The sequence below is a fragment of the Malania oleifera genome, chromosome 3, assembly GCF_029873635.1.
Source record: "Malania oleifera isolate guangnan ecotype guangnan chromosome 3, ASM2987363v1, whole genome shotgun sequence".
Classification (NCBI taxonomy): domain Eukaryota; kingdom Viridiplantae; phylum Streptophyta; class Magnoliopsida; order Santalales; family Ximeniaceae; genus Malania; species Malania oleifera.
Window position 1 is genome coordinate 115,043,828 of NC_080419.1, and position 22,340 is coordinate 115,066,167.

At 37.3% G+C, this 22,340-nt stretch overlaps 1 protein-coding gene across 5 annotated transcripts in view; it reads left to right on the forward strand.

Moving 5' to 3' along the window:
• Positions 1–22,340, forward strand: part of LOC131150798 (3beta-hydroxysteroid-dehydrogenase/decarboxylase) — a 39,440-nt gene that overhangs the window by 11,832 nt on the left and 5,268 nt on the right. For 4 of the 5 annotated variants that reach the window (XR_009135602.1, XM_058101768.1, XM_058101766.1 and 1 more), the window contains exons 6-11: positions 4,190–4,315; positions 5,227–5,306; positions 7,698–7,896; positions 8,457–8,562; positions 10,043–10,217; positions 10,508–10,664. Coding sequence is in view for 4 of the 5 variants with exons in the window: in XM_058101768.1 (XP_057957751.1) it covers positions 4,190–4,315; positions 5,227–5,306; positions 7,698–7,896; positions 8,457–8,562; positions 10,043–10,217; positions 10,508–10,664 (843 nt within the window). In the remaining variant the exon portion in view is untranslated. Of the gene's footprint in view, positions 1–4,189; positions 4,316–5,226; positions 5,307–7,697; positions 7,897–8,456; positions 8,563–10,042; positions 10,218–10,507; positions 10,698–22,340 lie in introns of all 5 variants that reach the window. The other variant, XM_058101767.1, reaches the window with a different exon arrangement.

The following is a 22,340-nucleotide window of genomic DNA, read 5'->3' on the forward strand; positions in this document are numbered from 1 at the left end:
TTTACTACTAATTTCCGTTATTTTTTCAAATTGAAATCAAAATTGACATCAAAATCGAAATTTCCGTTTGGCTTCAATTTAAGACCTTGGTTGCAATGGTGCATTGTTTAGAGATATATAAACATTATCTCCTTGGGACTACGTTTACCGTGGTGATTAATAATTTGGCTAATACCTCTTAGACCAAAGCTAGCCTGTTGGCAATAGGTTTTTGGATGAATTGATTTTGAGTTGGTTCATAGACTGGAAAGGTAGAATTAGGTGGGGCTCGAATGCATTAATTAGAGGGCTATGTGGCAGCCCTTACTCGGTTGGAATGCAGCTCTGCTAATTGGATCTAGGATGCTGCGAAGATAGATGCTGAATTAATGGACTCACGGTGCAGAATGGCACTGTGCATTGTTACTGATTGGATGATGGGTTGGTGTATAACAAGGGTAGTAGAGATAATGTTCGTTGCGCTAGTGGGCTTCAAAATGAATTGTTAAGAGAAGCGCATGATGCACAGTGAGCTGGACATCTGGGAAGTGAGAGGAAACTTGCTTTGTTAGCATGATCTGTCTGTTGGCCCAAGATGGAAGAGGATGCATAATTTATATAAAAACTGTCTTGTTTGCCAACAAGATAAATTGGAGAGACAAAGGAAGCAAGATTGCTGCAACCTATACATCTTCTGAAGAAGCCATGGAGAAACTTCCTGTGCATTTCATTGTGAGATTGCCAAAGGGGAAGGACTTGCATTCTATCTTTGTTGTGGTAGTCCAATTTTCCAAATATGAATTCTTCATTGCTGCCCCACATGCTTACCCTACATATGGGATTGCAGAATTATTTATCAAGCATGTGGTGAAACACTTTAAGATGCCTGAGCATATTGTCAGTGATTGAGACGCGCGGTTCAATGGGAAATTCTGGATTCACTTGTTCAATTAGATGGAGACTGGATTGAAATTCTCTACAAGCAATCACCCTTAGATAGATGGTGAGATAGAAAAAAAGAATGCTTTGCTTGGGGAATATTTGAGGCATTTTTTTAACACAAGTCAGAGAAATTGGGTTGATTTATTGGATGTATTCCAGTTTTGTTATGATCGGCATAGATCTTCTTGAATGAGCCGATTAGAGTTGGCTTGTTCAACCTCTCACTTCACATAAGTACTTGTGCAGTGTGTGGTGGGAAATGTTCTCCTGCATAAATGAGATGTTTGAAGATGCTAGAGACACTTTGTCTAAATGCATTAGTATGCAAACAAGGAAAGAAGATATGTGCAGTTTGAAAAGTGGGATTTGGTATTGTTAGAATTTGCACCATAGATATGGAAGATAATTAGCAGTAAAACAGCTGATGGGGATTGATTCCCAATTACAATGGACTGTTTGAAATGCAGTAGTGATGTTGCCACAGGTTGAAGTTACATGACAAGCTGAAAGTTGATCCCATCATGTCAGTTTCCCCAAACCTTCCCATCCGGATCTTGTTAAGTGCAGGTAGGAGACAAGCAGAATGAGCCCTGCCATTAATTATAAAAAAAGTTTGATAGGGATGTCAATAAAATTTTGGATCACAGAACTGAGGGGCATTGTAAGAAGAACGGGAGAACCTACTACTTAATGAAGTGGAAGGGCTGCAGGAGGTGGAGGTAAGGCTGCCAAGCTGGGAAAGGGATGTACCATTATGAAAATATGAGAAGATAGGGAATTACCTTGACAGTCTCTCAACAAAGATGTTGGTGTCTTTTGGTTTGTCGGCACTTAATCACTTAGCATGGCTGAAACACGTGGACAATTAGCCCTTATGCCAAGGTGGCATCAAGAGATGCTCTGTTATGGGCTACCTCCTGGGGTTCAAATTATGCTATGTTGCTTGAGAGGAGCACATAGCATTCTAATTCAATGGTTCTTGGGTGCCTTGTTGATGCATTGCTTGGTTAAAGATGGATGGTTGGGGCCATTTTCATTGACCACATGCTGCAGGATGTGTGGGCTGTTAACATGTTTGTTAAAATTGCAATCTGGATTGTGGTCAGATGACAATATCCTACATTCTTTCATATTTTAAAAATATTTATTAAAGTACTTTTCATATAGGCTGGGTTTTTGTCCTGTATAATTTATACATGAAATGGACAACTTAGAAAATGATTTAGTTTATTTATATTGACAAAATTATGACTCAAAAATTTACTTTTTGGTTCAAACTTGGTGCAAACTTTAAACATTAAGCATGAAGATAGGTAAATAACGCATTGATGCATTTAGCAATAATAAACATAATGTAGTGATGATTTTATTGATGGCCTTGATTAAGTCATTGATGATAGTCTTAGACTCTTAGTGATACCAATGAGACAAATGGTGGCTTGGATGCTGACATTTAAGGTAGAAGCTAGCTTGATAGTATATCTTTTGTTTGTCAAGAAACTTTTTTCAAAAAAGAAAAATGGATATTCATGTTCTATGGTTTGTTGGCTGATTTGTGTTAAAAATTATGTTCTTATTTTTTCAGAAGTGGTTATTTATTTTTCTTCGCAAGCTTGTTTGATTGAGTTAGAAATGCAACAATTTGAACACTTCATTGTTTCTTCTTTTGTAATATGAGGGCCCTATCGTAGATACTTGTAATTTTTGAGTCTTCAACACTTACTAGCCAATTTTGTAGGTTTGTATCATATAAGCTGATGAAAAAACAACAAAAAATGCATTTTATATATTTACTTATGGCATTAGTAGAATCTTACGATCCTCGATCCAATTACTGTCTTATCCTGCAAATCATCCTAGCAATTCTATGTAGGATCCTGATTTTAATAACCTTGGCTGTTAATCTGATGGCTTGTCAAATGCATCATATGTTTTGAGGCTACGTGTTCATGTGTGGAGGGCGGTATGATTGAAAGGATCTATGCACAACATAGAGAGTTGACTTGTAGATCATGTGCTCTGACCAAAGGCATGAGCATTTTATTTACATGTTGACGACACTAGGCTGTTTTATGTGATGGATGACCAGCACTCCCCTTGTTTGAGGGAATTTTGTGGGTTTTCAGTTCCTGGCAGTATTCTAGCCATGCAAAAACAATTAGAGTGGGTGAACATCTTGTTGGCACAGGCTGGTTGCATCTAGCACAATCTATGTTGTTTGGGTTCCCAACTACAATCCCTTTGATAGTTGGGGGTTGCCTGAAACACCACGGAATTCGTGCATGGGTGTTCCTACATGTATGTAGAGTGTGTGCCCTGCATCTTAATGACAGACTAAAGGTTGGGAGATGTTTCTCCTGTAGATTCTGTGTTCTCTGTGTGCTTGTTTGCCTCTCTACTTGTAGGATAAGAAACCAATGAATTTGATTATGGAGAATTGGCTGAACCAAGAGGGACTTGGTGCATTGTAGTTGGGAAGACTTTGTGGGTAATGGAGACCTTGTGAGTTGTGACACCTTAGCACATGCTCTTTGTTGCAAATGGCTGAACCATCCTTACCCAGCCTTCAAGTAAGACTTTCTTTCAATTTATGCTTTCCTCTTCTGCTTTTTTTGTACATTGATTACCAAATTACTTCATCTGCTATCGTTCTTTTTCAGTAGTCTCTTTCTGTTTGTATTTGTTATTGGTATTATAGTCTTGCTGTTTGTAAGCAATTCTCTTAGGTGTCTTTTGCTTGTGATGTTCTCCCTGCAAGTTGTGTTTATTTGTCAGAGGAAGTTGAATATTTTGACTTAGATTTTCTATGCTATTCTCTCATATACTGTATGTTAGAAAGTTGGACCTTGTGACCTGGGTCATGGAGTCGAGCAAAACAAAGACACTTAAATCACTCAGGACTATATTTTTCTAGCTTATCTTACCATTTAAATGACTTCTATCTAAAAATGTACAGAAAAATCTCATGTATAATCTCTTGGATTGTAAGTCTAGAATACTTTGACTGCCTAAATATGTGTCAGCCAATCAAATCACACAATTTTTTCCCTTCTATTGCCGAGATGTGTTTGCTCGGACCTATCAATGGTTGGTCAAAAGATATTTCTTGATCATATAAAATTTTGGCTGTGGATAATTGAAGAGGGCTGTACTTTCATTTTCTCCCCTCTAATGAAATTTCTTCTCTATGAATAATTGTTTGTGTGTGTGCGTATACACACTTCAGTGAGCAAAATCTAATGCTTTTATTTTATCTTTTCATGTCCAGTTCATAATTGGTGATGGCAATAACATGTATGATTTCACTTATGTTGAAAATGTGGCACATGGCCACATATGTGCTGAGCGAGCATTAGCATCAGGAGGGGTTGTTGCAGAAAGAGCTGCAGGGCAGGTACTGTTTTTCCACTGTTTCCAAGTTCTACTTTTTTTGAAAAAAAAAAAAGTAAAAATTTCAGTTGCTTAAACTCTTTTGTAGCTTGCATTACTGCTGTCCAGAAGCCACAGCATTTTAGGGTGTATCCAGGCTTCTGGGTTTGCCTTCATTTTGCTAGCATTAAGCAAAGTGAGGTGGGAACTTTAGGGTTTCTCTCAATTGATGCTGGTGTTAAGCAAAAAGTGTAGTACGTTCATCTAAAGATTCCTCTTAGATTGTGCTGAGGTTGTAATTGCTAATTGCCATGGCATATTTTCCACTTGGATGCAAGCATTCCTTTTGTTAGAATGTGGAGATGGTGAGGTTCAAGCTGTTGGTGGAAATTCGAATGCAGAAGTCCTTATGAAATCACATGAAATAGCAGTATGGCACCATCTACATGCAGTACAAGGGTTGTATTAATATTTAGCATGAGTTAAACAAAACCTTCCACTGGACAAGGTAGATGCATATGGGTAGATATATGGGTGCACACCCTAACTATTGGTTCTTGTGTTATGGTGAATAAATGCATATAACCTCAATAGGAAGAGTGCCTATTTGGCATTTTCCCTTGGAGAGGTATATTTAGCCAATCCTTATAAACAGTAACAACGAGGTTCTTGGTGGTAGACTGGTGGGTGCCAAAATGCTATATAGTTCTAACTGTGGGTTGACATTGTACATGACATACAGGTGCTGGATACCTTGTGGCTGGGTTCTCAATTAGGTGCCCTGTCACCTAGAATTAGTAATAAACCATTGCAGATTCTTACTGTGTCTTGTGTTGTATTTTTGTCAGGCTGGAGAGTTTGGGAACTGGTTTTGCATTCTTTGATCTGGCATGGGTGCCTTCGGTTTGTTGGCACTAACATATGATAATTTTGCAGGCCTATTTTTTAACTAATATGGAGCCGATCAAATTTTGGGTGTTTGTCTCGCTTATTCTCGAGGGTCTTGGCTATGAAAGGTACCTTCCCCTTTTCTTTCAGTAGACATGTTTAGTTGTTGCTAAGTTGGTGTTCTTCTTCTAGGTTGTTTTCGGAAAATGTACCTAGCTCTTGGTAATTGAGTATCTTTTAATTCCAAAATTCCAACATTTAAGGTCAAAGTAAGTCGTTCCTTTGAATCTTCGCTAGTTATGCCTTTATCTATCAACTTACCATGAGGTCCTAGACTACTTTACTGTTGCAAGTTAATCAAGGGCTATTGATTGCGGAAAGCTGTTAAACATTGAAGACTTTAATATGCTTCTTGTAATATCCTGCAGGGAGTAAAATATTGTTAGGGATTCCCAAATCAGTTTGGATTTTTAATTAATGTGGTAGGATTCACAAATCAATTAAGATTTCTTTTAATGTTATGATTCCCAAATCAATTAGGACTTCTATTTAATGTGCTAGGATTCCCAAATCAATTTGGATTGAGTTCATTAAGGACTTGGATTGGGATTTTTACATTCCTAATAGGAGTAGGGTTCCCTACCCTATATTTAACTCTATGGGGCTTTTTCATTCTAGCAATAGCATAATTTAGAGCCTTTGGCTAATTTGGAGGATCCCCTCAAAGTGATCAATCCTATTTTCTCTTTCTATTTTCCATCCTTTAAGTTTCCCCAATTTCTCCATAAAAAAACTCTAGTCTTATCAAATATTCTAAACTGTTATAATTGTTTATATATTGCCCCCAGCTATTAAGAAATCTGAGTTAACGACAAAGATGAATTTCATGATATTGCCTACGATTTTTCACGAGGAGTGAGTCTTTTCAGATCTTTGTTGTTGGTTGTGCTTTTACTTGTACTCTTATGAACAAGTGTCATTTTATTTATTTTTTATTATTAGGTAATGCCACGTAGATTTAATTGCTGGGTATGAGTTGATAACAGTTTGGGGACTAATTTGTCTTATGTTCTTGTACTGAAAGTCATTCTATATTTTCATGTCTGCTAGCCATGTTTGGGAAAGGAATCTCTTTCTATCCGAGTCAAATTACAGTGTGAATTTTGAATTCTAATAATAATTAGCTTAGTTTTGGAAGTTGGAACAATAGACATGGAGTACTACTTGTTTGCAAGTCTAGAGTCCAAAGGTGGACTGGTATGTATTACAGTCTGATAAAACATGCATAATCCTCACTTTGCAAACTCTTGTCTGATTGTGAATAGGCATATTGCTAAGTTCCTTTTAAAATATAGTTTTAATGCCGTCCTTGCTGAACCACTGAGGGTTGTCACGTTATTTGAATGCCCTAGGAGTCAATTCCCTCTTTTGTTGGATTTGTTTTTACAATTATCCTAATCTTTTTGATTATCGCAGAACCACCCCACATATATGTCTAATCCACCTCACAAATATCCTTAATTATTGTAATATCTTCAGAGTCAAAGACATTAAATATATGAAGACGTATTATTTCAAAGTTCATTGCATGTTGTGTTGTTAATTCTCAAGTTTGGGGAACAAAAAGAGAAACTGTGCAAGTCTCTTGTCTATATATTGATTATCATACCTTTGTAAGTGCACAAAGGTATTGAATCTTCGGGTTTTGTTTCCTCTTAAGTCTTTTCTCATTCATCTATTGAGACTTTCAACCTTAATTCTTTTCCTTTGTATCATGCCACTTGAAAGGCTAGGGTTCCTTTTAAGATCTGGGCTTTCATCTGAAGTTTGACCCTTAACAGGATTCAATACTAATAACTTGTTACAGGTAAGAAGATCCTATAAAGTCATCCGCCCACATATTTGTATGTTGAGTGAGAAATTAATGAGACTGATGCACACCTCTTTTTTCATTTTCAGGTGGCAAACCAAGTCGGGAATGTTCCTTTCTATTGTTTTGCTGAAGTGTGGGTGGTTCCTCAAAGTGTGAAATTGATTTCTTGATTGTGAGATTCAGGGGTTTTAGGAAAAGTAGAAAAGGGGATTTTGCTGTTCAATCTTTAAAGGGATTGGAGGGCAGCCTTATTGTGGTTAGATGATTCCTGGAAGATGTCTTATCCTTCACATATTGCACTTATGTTTCGTTTTGTTTATTGGGGTTCCATTTTGTCAATTTTTTATTTGTCTTCTTCTCTCTTGGGTCATTGCTTTATGCGTTCTTGCTGAAGTAGGAACATAATCTTCCTTCATCATAGAAACTTCTCTTACCATTTCTTCACGTTTTTGTTCTTTTAACAGAAAGTAGTTTAGTGACAAATCATCATGAATTCATGATATAATAGAAACTTCTCTGACCGTTTCTTCACATTTTTGTTCTTTTAACAGAAAGTAGTTTAGTGACAAATCATCATGAATTCATGATATATATATAAGTATCAATGCTTAATTCCTTTTTTTGACTGATATCATGTAGTTTGCAGGCCAAGGATAAAGATTCCTGCTTTTGTCATGATGCCGATTGCACATGTAGTGGAATGGACCTATAAGATGTTAGCTACATATGGGATGAAGGTTCCGCAACTGACTCCTTCAAGAATTAGACTCCTCTCCTGCAGTAGGACTTTTAATTGTTCAAAAGCAAAAGAGCGTCTTGGCTACATTCCCATTGTACCACTTGAGGTTTGTCAGTGTTCCATAGCAATGAGAATGATGCATTTGATTTTTGTGCCATGGAATGAGAACAACATGTTTAGGGTCTTCATATACATTTAAACTCTAGTTACGGTACTGTAGATGTTTGGTGTACTTGAATAGAGAAGAGTTCGAAATTCTTCGAACTCTTAATAGATCATATTTTTATTTTTTTATAGCAACCCCAACTTTTTTTTTTCCTCCCCCGCAGAAAATTTTTTTGGAACCTTCTATTGGTTTCAGTTGCTGCTGGTGTCCATTAACCTGCAATTGATAATAATATGGGAGGTGCCAATACCCAATAGCTGCAATGGTCCACAAACTTGATCCTTCTAACTAGAAACTTAATTATTCCAATGCATGTAAAGGGTTTTCTCAGATTAATTTTTGTGTAATATTTTTAATACACAATGTAGCCTTATGTTGGATTAGCGTATTTGCCAGGCAATGCATACAGAGAGGGCCAGCACTATTTATAATTGTACATTATAGTAAATTTTAGGTAGTTAATGATAATGTTTACAATGTGATTCTAATTTTCCCTGCAGGATGGTTTAAAGAAGACAATTGAGTCGTACTCACATCTGAGGGCTGAAATTAGGCCCAAAAAGGATGGGCCATCTAAAGCTTATATATATTTAGGAAGCGGAAGGGGTATGAGTTTTCAATTCTTATTCATTGCATGAGTACTTGACGTCCATTCCAGCTGTACTAATGTCCAAATTCTGGTTATGCCTGGTGCATTCTTGCAGTTACTTTTGCCATGATGAGCCATGCACCATTCAAGTGGTGGCTAATCCATGGCTGCCATACATGGTTGATATATTGGTTGGATGCTTTTGCTTACCCAATTAAGTCACTGATTTGAACTATGTAATTAGGTGAATAAGATTCCAAATTCATGAAGAATGTTTAGCTGCATTCTAAAACAGCCACCAACATAGCAGAATCCTGTCATCTGAATTTTTAGACCTGCACAGTGACATGACGTGAGGCAGAAATAGTGTGACCCAATGTTTTAAAAAGCTCAATTGAGGCTGGCTTGAGGCTCACCTCGAGACAAGGCATGCCTAAAGTGCCTTAAGGCTTAGTCTAAAATACTGAACCCAAAAATGGGTAACACATTTGGACAAAAGGCATGCCTTTTGTGCCTTTTTAGTTGAGACTCTATGCATTTTGGGTGGGTATCTCAAATTAGATTTGGCTAAAAAAGTTTAATTACATGTTTATATAAAAAGGATGTAATTTGATTTGATTGCTGAAACTCTTGAACCACAATCTTTCCAAAATGATTGAGGGTTGTATCTTAGATCTGAACTTTATAATTTTGTAGCTATCTCTTATCATGATTTACGTAATGAATTCAAGTTTGCATTTTTTGAATGGTGAACAAGTAGTTTACAATATATATTTGATTTTTTTTTTTTACATTTTTACTCGTCATTTTCTTAATTTTTATTTATTTTATAAAATATATGTAATTTATGTACATATTTTTATCTAATAATAAAATTCTCAAAGTCTTACACCTTAAAGCCTTAATGCTTACACCTTGTCTTAGGTTAAAATGCCTCGCCTTATGCCTTCACCTTTTAAAACATTGGTGTAATCAAAAGCTTTTAGGATGGGAGTAGAAGGTTGTCGTGCTCATTTAGTGACTAGAGCATTAAGATTTTGTACATACGAGGCAGACTTGTAATGTGCATGACAGTCAAAATAGAGTTACTGTTGATGAGCTACATAATTGGACATTTTATTTTGAATTATTAAATAATATTTATGCATGTAAGACAGCATCTGAGGTCTGCACTGATACCACCTCCTTGTTGGCCACCATGTCAAAGAGCTCATTTTGGTGCTGGACAACAGCTCCAATATGTAAAATACATTTACATTTTAATGTTGGATGTTTGAATGGTTCATTGTTGGGAGATACAATTTTTTAGCTGCGTACATTTTTGTTGAACTAGGATATAACAATTCTTCCTCAATGATTAATGTCTATGATGCAAGTAAAATGTGATCAAAGTTCTAGCATTGTGAAAGCTTAAGACGATATAATTAAAGTACTGCCATACTTCTCTTAGTCTATGTATTGATATATCAACACATTTCCTGCTGTTTCTTCTTGCAGTTGCTGATATGCTTCTCTGGAAGGATAAAAGGCAGACACTTGCCATGGTTCTAGTATTGATTGCATTTTACTACAGCTTCATTGCATCCAGATATACAGTTGTTGCTGGAATTTCTAAGCTTTTGTTGGTTGCGGCAATATTCCTGTTCATCCATGGCAATTTACCTGAGAAAATGTATGGATGCCTATTTTCATTTTATATGCCACTCTGCTGTTGCTGGAACTTGACCAGATCTTGTGGAATCATGATAAATATTTGATGATACATTCTGTACCTGGCTATAGATGTAATTACTGGATTGTCAGCATTATCCCTTGTGTTTTGGTTGGCCATATATAGATATGTACATATATATGCATACATTCATGACACGTGTGCAAACACAGATACATATATATATATATATATATATATTAAAACTGAGTGGAATCCTAACTGCCTGTGAAAATTCTCTACTGTTCCAGTTTGGGATATACAGTTGAGAAAATTCCTTCGTCAAATTTCCACTTCTCAGAGGAGATGTCAGGCCAAGTTGCTACCTCGGTTGCCTCATCATGGAACACTACAGTTCACATTCTTAAAACCATTTGCAGAGGGGATGATTGGATGCTGTTCCTCAAGGTATTTTCCATCTTCTTTATGCTTTCTATGTTTGTATTTTTGTATTTCTTCTAATTCTGCAGAAGCATTTATCCCTTGCTTTTGTTTTATTTTTTATTTTTTAAATTTGAAAAATAAGCAGTTAGCTGTGCCTCAATGTAGGAAGAACCTGATTTTATTATCTATAAATTTATATGTGTGTGTCTTTGTAGGATGGACCTTAATGGCCAGCAAGACTTGGTGTTACTGAAATTAGGGGCTTAGTTTGGGGAATCAGATGCCTGGCAACCTCATGGCTTTCCCAAGGGAATGCAGATTACCAAAGAATTAGATGGCCTTGTTTTGTGGTCATAATGAATTAGGGGAATCCCAGCCCTAGATGCTCACCACCTGTGTTTCTCGTGATGAATCAAATGCGAACATCAAGGATTCCCAGCTCATGTTCCCAGGAATCCTCAAAAATTTCCTAAACCAAACAGTTAGATGTCCACTACACATCATTGTGCGTATAAATATGGGCATTAATAGCATTTAGATATGTTTGAATTAGTATATGATCTATGCTGTTGCCAAACACGTGAAAAATATTGCCCCTTTCACTGATTAGTTTTATCATTGAGTTTATATTCCAGGAAAGCCATTAATATAATTTATATTTTTTGATGAAAAAACAATGCATTTGCAGCTTTTCTTTCGTTCAATAAGCCACAGAAAAATGGATAATTTTCTGATAGAGCCCCTCCATTTGGCATTTGGAAGTCTTCTGAGGTGAGATTGAACAGAGCTCCATGCCTAATTCACATGCATGTGATCACATCATGCGTAGGTGCTTCCTAAGTGGACCTTGTGTATGCTGACCGCATAGGGTCAGCCCCAATGACTTGCTACAAGTCAGGGCATATAACAAGGCATTATCTTCTGATGTCCACGTTAAATGTTTTAACTAGTAACAGAAATGAGTATCACACTCATCATTTTACATTGATCTGTGCATGGTTAATTTAGATTTGACTGGTGTTTTTAAGAAGATTAGTTAACTGTGATGTTTTTGAGGAGCATTGAGCTTGTCCTGCAAGTTTGGAAAATTTATTACTTATGCAATTTAGTGTCTTTGGAGAGCAAAAGGAGGCACAAAGGTTATGGTGTTGTGCTATATTTGCTGTGACTTGGTGTATCCAGTTGGAGATAAATGCTGGGATTTTCAAGGATCAAGCTCTGCGGTTGCAGTTATTGTAAATTTGCATTTATGGTTTCTACTTGAGTTTCATTTCCTGGGGCTAGGGCTTTTTAGGATTGCCTCTTTCCTGCATTCATGTGTGTGTTGGTGGGCTCTACTTTGTTTATTTTTATTACTTATTTTCAGTTAGAGGGGGATATCCTAGCCTCCTGTTCTAATTATGACTCCCCTCCTTGTCGGATTTCTAGGGAATAAATTAGGAAATTCTATTTTTTAAAATCTGAAATTACTATTTCAGTTTCTAGTAGTTTCAGTTTCCTGCTTTCTAGCCTAGAGATCTGCTGATTTGATTTGCTGATTTTGTGGTGATTTGATTTTATGATTTTGTGGCCTTCCTAATTTGGTGGCCTTACTCTACTATTTAACTTGTAATCGTGTCTCTTAAAATAATAAGAATGGTTATTCTTCTTCTAAAAAATCCTTCATGGTATCAGAGCCTCGTGCTCTTTCTCTATTTTGTTCTTTCTTCTGATGATGTCTATAAGTCGGCGATGACCCGCGCCCAAAGAAATCCTACCGGCTCTTCCAGTACTTCCGAAACCATTCCGCCCAATCCCACTATTCCTCCCAGGTCTGTATCTGCTGATTACTATTCTCAGAATTCAGCCCTTTATCTCACGGTTACAAAACTCAATGGGCGCAACTATCTTGAGTGGGCTCAGTCCGTAAAATTGGTGATTGATGCAGAGGCAAAATAAGGTATTTGACTGGCAAAATATCGAAACCTGCTGCTGGTGACCCTGATCTAAAAAAGTAGAAGTCCGAAAATTCTCTTATTATTGCTTGGCTAATTAATTCCATGGAACTTGCCACTGGAAAACCTCACCTATTTCTTCCCACTGCTAAATACGTCCGGGAGGCCTTTCGAGATCTTTATTCGGACCTAGAGAATTCTTCTCAAATATTTGAGTTGAAAACTCGACTCTAGAGATCCAAGCAGAATGATCGTGATGTTACTACTTATTACAACGAATTGGTAACGTTATGGCAGGAACTTGATCAGTGTAATGATGATGTTTAGGAGAATTTGAATGACCACGCTCGCCCCAAGAAGAGAGAGGAAAATGACAGGGTTTACATGTTTTTAGCCGGCCTTAATCGGAGTTTGGATGGGGTCTGAGGCCGCATTCTTGGCAGGAAGCCATTGCCCTCTATTCGGGAAGTTTTTTTTGAAGTTAGACGTGTGGAGTCAAGGAGAAAAATCATGCTGCGCAACACCGAACCTGGTTTTAACCTGGAATCTGAGAGCTCTGCTCTTGTGTCAAGGGTGTAAATTATGACAACGATGGGCGTAAGAAACCGTGGTGCGAGCATTGCAAAAAACCATGGCATACGAAGGAGACGTGTTGGAAGCTTCATGGTAAACCAGCAAATTGGAAGTCAAAATCCAAGCAAAACAGTCACGCCTACCAAGCCACTGGTGAAGAGACTCAGGAGCTTTCTACCAACTCAGATGCAGTCCCTTTTACCAAGGAGCAATTAGAGCACCTGTAAAAATTGTTTCAATCTCCAAAACTGTCCTTAACTCCATCTTGTTCTTTGGTACAGAAGGGTAACTCTCTTGCTACTGTGTTTTTAGGTGTTATTCCTAATTTTGTTCATTCTTGGATTATTGATTCTGGTGCAACTGATCATATGATTGGTTGCTCCAAATTGTTCTCATCTTATAGTCTGTGCGCAGGCAATAAAAAGGTCAAAATTGCAGATGGTTCACTCTCGGTAATTGCCGGGTTAGGAACTATCAAACTCACTTCATTGTTAACTCTCCATGATGTGCTCCACGTTCCAAATTTGTCTTGCAATTTGTTGTCCTTAAGTAAAATTACCTCTAATCATCAATGTCAAGCTAATTTCTACTCTTCTTATTGGGAATTCTAGGAATTGACCACGGGGAGGATGATTGGCAATGCTAAGAAAAAAGATGGACTCTATTATTTTGACGATGGACCTAACTCGAGTAGACAATGTCAAATTACTTTCTTAAATTCTGTTTTTATTTTCAAAGATAATGATATCATGTTATGGCATTATAGGTTAGGCCATCCTAGTTTTCAATATTTAAAATACTTGTTTCCCAATTTATTTCAGAATAAAAGCCCATCTTCTTTTCAATTTGAAGTTTGTCAGTTTGCTAAACATCATCGTGCATCCTTTTCCACCCAACCCTACAAACCAACTATACCATTTACTATGATTCACAGTGATATCTGGGGCCCATGTAGAACATCTACGTATTCTGGCAAAAAATGGTTTGTGACCTTTATTGATGATCACATGAGATTAAGTTGGTTTTATTTGATAAAGGAAAAATCTAAAGTGGAAACAATTTTCAAAAATTTTTACACCATGGTGCAAACACAATTTCAAAAAATTATTCAAATATTGTGGAGTGATAATGGTCAAGAATATTTCAAAAACATTTTGGGCCAATTTTTTCTTGAAAAAGGAATTGTTCATCAAAGTTCTTGTGTCGACACTCCTTAACAAAATGGTGGCTGAAAGAAAAAACAAACATTTATTGAAAGCAGCTCGGGCATTGCTTTTTACCAATCAGGTACCTAAATATCTTTGGGTAAAGTCGTTCTTACTGCTACATATCTCATAAATAGAATGCCTAATAAGGTTTTAAGCTTTGAAACACCTTTTGATGTTTTTCATAAGTTTTATCCAACAAATCGGCTGTCTTTTTCTTTACCAACTAAAGATATTTGGTTGTACTGCTTCTGTTCATATTCATAGACATAATCGAGGAAAACTTGAACCCCGAGCCGCAAAATGTGTGTTTGTTGGTAATGCTCCCACTCAAAAGGGGTATAAATGTTTTGATCCCATTTCTAAAAAAATGTTTGTTACCATGGATGTTTCATTCTTTGAATTACATCCCTATTTTATGCCTCATCTTCAGGGGGGAACCAAAACAAAGATTCGGTTGTGTTTCATGATTTTTTCCAAATTGAAGACTTGCAAAATGATCCTTCTCCATCTTTGATTATTCAACTTGAAAACCCAAGCTTTATTATACCAGGAGAAAGTGAGTCGAGTTTTTTAAATACTGAAAAGGCAGGTCTTCCTACATTGCCATCTCATGATGTTCATGATCCTATAATAACTAACAAAGGAAAAGCATTGGTACCATTTGACATTGTCTACTCGCGATAGAGGACAACTCAAAAGAAAGGGTCTTCCAATCCTTTACATTGTCCAGAATCCGTAAACCCTCTAGGTAATGTCCTCATCGAGCCATTACCTCATGTTCAGTCCATTTCATCTTCGAGTTCTGAGTCCTTTAGTTCTAAACCGGAGTCTGGTTCCAATCCTGAGTTCGATGGTTCTGAACTTCCCATTGCTGTCTGGAAGGGTGTGAGGTCTTGCACCCAACATCCATTGTCCAATTATGCGTCATATGAAAATCTCTCACCTGTTTTTCGTGCTTTTACCTCACAATTGTCTTGTATGGAGATTCCTAATACTGTGCAGGATGCTCTGAAAGTTCTTGAGTGGAAGGAGGCTGTCTTCGAGGAGATGAAAGCTCTTGAAAAAAATGGCACGTGGGAGTTAGTTGATCTACCAATAGGAAAGACAACTGTAGGGTGCAAATGGGTGTTTACAGTTAAGTATAAATTTGATGGTTCTCTAGAACGGTATAAAGCTCGATTGGTCGCCAAAGGATTCACTCAGACCTATGGCATTGATTACTTGGAGACATTCGCCCCAGTCACGAAGCTAACTCTGTAAGAGTTCTTTTGTCACTTTAAGCTAATCGTGACTGGCCTCTGCAACAGTGGACGTAAAAAATGCATTTCTTAATGGAGACCTAGAGGAAGAAGTGTACATGGATGCACCTCTAGGATTTGGTGAAAAGTTCGGCACAAAGGTGTGTAAACTGAAGAAGTCCTTATATGGGTTAAAACAATCGCCAAGAGCCTGGTTTGAGAAATTCACTCAGTTTGTTAAAAGTCAGGGGTATACTTAAGGGCAAGGTGATCATACGATGTTTATAAGACATTCATAGGATGGGAAGACAGCAATACTGATTGTTTATGTAGACGATATAATTGTCACTGGAGATGACGTACTTGAGATGAACTGATTGAAGACTTCCCTCTCATCAACATTTGAGATCAAGGACTTAGGATCTCTGAGGTATTTCCTTATAATGGAGGTTTCTCGGTCAAAGAAAGGGATTGTTGTCTCCCAACGGAAGTATGTCCTTGACCTCTTTAAGGAGACTGGGATGAGCGGTTGTAGGCCAACAGACACTCCAATAGATCCCAATCAAAAACTTGGAGATGACAAGGAAGGTGATCCAGTGAATACAACTCGGTATCAAAAGTTGGTGGGAAAGTTAATTTACTTATCACATACACGGCCCAATATTGCTTTTGCTGTGAGTTTGGTAAGCCAATTTATGCATTCACCCTACGATAAACATCTTGAAGCAGTTTATCGGATTCTCAGATACTTGAAAAGTACACCAGGCAAGGGTTTACTCTTCCAAAAGACCACATAGCAGAACATAGAGGCATACACTGATGCAAATTGGGCTGGCTCAGTTATTGATAGGAGATCCACGTCAAGATACTGTACTTATGTCTGGGGAAATATGGTCACATGGCGAAGCAAGAAACGAATGTGGTTGCAAGGAGCAGTGCCAAGGCATAATATAGGGCTATGGCTAATGGAATTTGTGAGATGCTATGGCTGAAGAGAATTCTTGAAGAGCTGTGGATGCCGGTGAACAAGCCAATGAAGTTGTATTGTGACAACAAAGCTACCATAACTATTGCTCAAAATCCAGTACAACATGATCACACGAAGCATGTTGAGATTGACAGACACTTCATAAAAGAGAAGATTGATAGTGGAGCGGTTTGCATGCCTTTTGTTCCTACTTCTCAACAAATAGCCGATATCTTCACCAAAGGACTTTTCAGACCTAATTTTGAGCTCTTTGTAAGCAAGTTGGGCATGATAGATATCTACGCTCCGACTTGAAAGGGGGGGGGGGGGTGGTGTCATATTTCTAGGGATTAAATTAGGAAATTCTATTTTTTAAAATCTGAAATTACTATTTCAATTTCTAGTAGTTTCAATTTTTTGTTTTCTAGCCTAGAGATCTGCTGATTTGATTTGCTGATTTTGTGGTGATTTGATTTTCTTATTTTGTGGCCTTCCTAATTTGGTGGCCTTCCTCTACTATTTAACTTGTAATTGTGTCTCTTTAAATAATAAGAATGGTTATTCTTCTTCTTAAAAATCCTTCAGTCATCTATGCATAAATTCTTCTTTTATAAAAGAGAACTTGATTTGACATCTAGGTTGTTTCGAGGTTTCGTGGTTCCATTTGAAAGAGGAGAAAAATGGTGAGCCCCCTCAAAACTTGTTTGCTCTCCACTTCTGAGTTAACCAGTCTTGTGAATTGAGGAGAATTTATTTATTTATTTAAAGTGATATCCACGAGTATCTAGGGATGATTGATCCCATCTTTGACCAACTTCATAAAATTTACCTAAACATTGATTATAATCAGCACATTTTCAATTTTAGAGTTTAAGTTGTCTTACCAAAGTTGAGCAAGAGGCTTGGTGTTGCATCAGTTGCCCCCGTCTTTTGTCCTTGGAAATGCAAATATGATGTCACTTTTGTTGTTCTTGGGATTTTCCAATACTTGGCTGACATGAACCCTTTTGCAAACCTGTCTATATTGGAACTATTGTCAATGTAGATTCACCAAAGATAGGGAAACCCAAGGACCGGGTCTTGAAATGTATCAGAAACATGATTAAACTTGATTTTGGAACCCAATTAAGTTAGCATGATAATACCTATATGCATACATGTGTGAAGAGAATTTGTTATTTTAGTAATTAGCTAGTCCTGAAAGATAATGTAGTAGATGTTAAAAGAATAGGGGATATGATCATTAAAATCCAAGATAGCTCTAGGCCTAGAGATAATAAATGTCATTAGTAGGTATGCTCCCCAAACAAGCTTAGTGTTCGGGCTTGACAGTGTGACCTCGGTTAAATGGGGAGGAGAGATGTTTTCACTCGTCTTCGTTAGGGATTCTTTTATTGGATGTTGAATTACTCGGATGATGGCTTGTATGGTTGTCTTGTTGATTGAATATAACAACTAGTTCCACGTATCATTGAGTATGAAGGTTGCTTGTCTTCATGAATTCATTATTGTTGGAATTGATATTTCATAACTATGAATGGCTTCCGAAAACCTCTCGAGTGTTCATGACAGCTGAATTGAATGTGTAATTATTGGCCGACTCTGTCGAGGGAGAGCCTAGACAAGTGCCGTGCAGCTCGTTAATTGGGTTTAAATTAGGGGTCCGTGACAGTTGGTATCAGAGCATGGTGTGCATGAGTTCAGTGTGTGTGAACTTTATGAGTTGTAAAATGAGAATTTAAAATTTTGTAAAACTGAACAATGTGGAGGCATGTAAGGCGAGGGATGACTCAAGAGAAAGGCGTGTCAATAGAGTTTGAGGCCGCCAAAGAGAAAATTGATTTTGAAAATAGAATTGTGGAACTTGAGTACCTCACTCCATGTATAAGAACCCTGATATTGAGTAGCTAAAAGCCTCGAGAATAGGTTGAAATACATTGAGGGCAGGATGCCATCTCCCAACTCATGAAGGAGAAAGACAAACAGAGCTTGTGGTATTCGAAAGGAGGATTGAGCAGTCGGAATCGCATCGAGGGCGTGATGCCATACATAATCCCAAGGGGTAGTGCCAATAGAGCTTGAGGCCTCCCTACGGGAAGCAGACCAATAGAGCTTAAGGTCTGCCAGAAAGTATTGAGCTGTCGCCGTGAGTAGGCTGAAACACATCGAGGTCGTGATGGTGCCGTCCATCATCCCAAGGGGTAGTTCCGATAGAGCTTGAGGCCTCGCTACGGGAAGCAAACCAATAGAGCTTGAGGTCTGCTAGAGAATATTGAGTTATTGGAAGCTCTGAGTAGGCTGAAACATATCGAGAGCGTGATACCAATCAAAATCCCGAGGGGTAGTGCTAATAGGGCTTGAGGCCTCCCTATGGGAAACAGACTAATAGAGCTTGAGGTCTGTCAGAGAATATTGGTGCAAATAGTCACAACACGCATGGTCTCTAGGATTACTCAACTAGGCCCGAATATGTGTGCACTCACGCTAGAGCTTTAGGATTTATAATATACAATTACCCAAAGATGATAGAAGGGGAAAAAAAAAAAGATATCCATCAAAGACTATTACTTGATGATGAAGAGAATAACTATGGAAGAAAGAGAAGAGTTATGTTTCTTTGGTTGTGTTTTGGAAAGGGTTGGATGTAGCCTTTTTATAAGCTGCATAGAGAAGTAACTTCCAGCTGGTTATTGCAGCACATTAATGGTAGTTGACTGTTCAAATACCACCATTAATATCTAGCTGTTGGAGGAAATTAAACAAAATAAAAACAACTGAAAATAACAGCGAGAAAAAGCTGCTACCATTAATCCAAAAAATAAAGAAACAAAAAACTGCTAGAATTTAAAACATCTTCAACAAGTGGTACATTAAAACATATGGTATTGATTATTCTGAGACTTACACTTTTGTTGCTTAGTTAAATTCTTTTTGTGTTCCAATCATGTTTGTTTTTAATTTTGATTGGTCTTTGTACCGATTTTTGATGTGAAGAATGCCTTTGGTATGGTGATTTGTAGGAAGGGGTGTACATGGAGCAACTTCTTGAGTATGTTGCTCAGGGGGAGAGTGATAAGGTATGTAGGTTGAATAAGGTCATTTATGGACTTAAGAACTCTCATCGAGCTTGGTTTAGCAAATTTAGTATGGTGATTTTTGCATTTGGTTTTATTTAGTGCTATTCTAATCATTTAATCTTTGTTAGGAAAAGGAGATAGGTTTGGTGCTTTTAGTAGTTCATGTTAATGATATCATCATCACCAGTAGTGATTAGAATGGGATTGCATTTATTAAGCAGTGGCTTCAAGTGAAATTTTAAGTCAAGGGCTTAGAGTAATCTGCGTTATTTTCTTGGCATTGAGATTGTATGGTGTAAGTATCTTGAGGAAAATACACCGTGGAGATTCCAAGAGATTGGTATATTGGGAGCTAAACCAATTGATACTCCTATGGATCCTAAGTTGTTTTTAGGATGTTGGATTGGACTTTGAAGATAAATGTTGATATATGCAGTTAGACAAGTTGATCTATTGGGGAAGAATCAACGTGAATCAGATTTTTTGAGGAACGTATCGAGAGCGAATTGGATTTGGTTAGAAAATGTGTGGTTGGTAAACAAGGATTGATTTTTTAGCAAGGTATAGAATGTATCGTCAAATATTTAATATGATTGCACAAGATCTAGATTTGCTCAAGTATTAAATTCTAGCCAATTGAAAGGATCTTTCTGATCAATCCAAAGATCATTTGGATTCCATTAGTAATGAGAATTTAATATCACACATTGATCAATCGAAGATAGATTCAACAACTATAAGAAAGATAAATTCTTTGGGATCCTTCCTTTCTTCAAAAAGAACAAACAAAGATAGAGTTAGACCAGTTCTCGAAATGCCTTTCTGGATATTCCTCAATGTCCCGACTTATCATTAGACTTATCATTTGCTTGGGATGGGGGGTGGGGATCAATTTTTTATGGAAAATCCCAAGTAACCATATTGGGATTAGGGTTCTATAGTAACTCAAGGGCTCCCCTAGAAGATATATAAATTTAATAGAAATTGTTAGACCATGGGATACTTCGAGGCAGATTGGGCTGGCTCTGTCAAAGGTTTACTATTGAATATTGTACATTTGTGGGTAGTAATCATGTTGGTGTCGCAAGAAACAAATTGTTTAAGAAAGATCCAGTGTTGAAGTAGAATATCAAGCTATGGTTCATATCCCTAATGAGCTTGCATGGTCGAAATCTTCTTATCTCACAATTGGGATTCGTGGTAACAAAGGCTGATTGACATTCTGTGAGGGATGTTGTGTCGAAGAAGGTTTTGAAGATTTTGTTGACATCAAAACCCAATCTTTACATCCACAACACATTGTTGATCACTTGCAACCAAGGAAATGGAAACTTGGGAGACCCCAGTGGCCTTGGAAGGGACCTTTTTGATGCTTAAATCAATGTCAGAAATGAAGGAAGGTCTTAGTCAATGTGAAGGAATAGGATAAAATCAATCTTACATAGATATTGCTTCGGTAAAAAAATGCTTATTAGTTACAGGCATTACCTATGGCCCATTACGTATGGCCTATATTGCTATATTGTACGGCCTATATTGTACATGGCCTATGTTGTATATGGCCTATATTGTATAGCTTCTATTAACAACAACAACAACAACAAAACCAAGCCTTAGTCCCACTAAGTGGAGTCGGCTATATGAATCCTTTTTCGCCAATTTATGCGATCATGGATCATTTCTTTTGATAGATTCAAGGATATTAAATCCTTACTCACTATCTCCTCCCAAGTTATTTTAGGTCCACCCCTACCCCTTTTACTGCCCCCCACAGTAACTAAGTCATTTTTCCTTGCAGGTGCACTATGTGGCCTACGTTGCAAGTGTCCATACCATCTGAGTCGTCCCTCCCTTATCTTATCTTCTATAGGAGCTACACCTAACTTACCACTAATATGTTCATTCCTTAATTTATCTTTCAATGTTATACCACTCATTCATTTAAGCATTCTCATCTCGGCAACTTTTACTTTTTGGATATTATGTTTCTTCGTTGCCCAACATTCCGATCCATATAGCATAACTGGTCTTATAGCTGTCCTATAAAACTTTCTTTTCAATTTTAAGGGCATTCTACAATCACATAGTACACTTGAAGCACTTCTCTATTTTACCCAACTTGCTTTAACTCTATGCATTACATTATCTTCAATTTCTCCTTCAGCTTGCATAATAGATCCAAGGTATTGAAATCTACAAGTACTATTTATTTCTTCATCATCAAGTTTAACTTTGTTTCCAATATTCCTCCTATCATTTCTAAAATTACATTTCATATATTCTATTTTATTTCTACTAATCCTAAAGCCTTTAGATTCCAAAGCTTTTCTCCATAATTCTAACTCGACCTCTACTCCGTCCCCAGTTTCGTCAATTAATACAATATCATCTACACCATGGAACCTCCTTTTGAATACTCTTAGTCAATTGGTCCATCACTAAAGTAAAAAGATAAGGACTCAAAGCAGATCCTTGATGTACACCTATGGTAATTGGAAATTTCCTAGTTTCTCCATCTATAGTCCTTACCCTAGTCATTACTCCATCGTACATATCCTTAATGACATCGGTATACCTACAACATACACCATTTTTTTCTAAAACCCACTATAGAACTTCCCTAGGTATCCTATCATATGTTCTCTCAAGGTCAATAGATATCATATGCAAGTCCCTCTTCTTTTTCCTAAACTTTTCCATTAA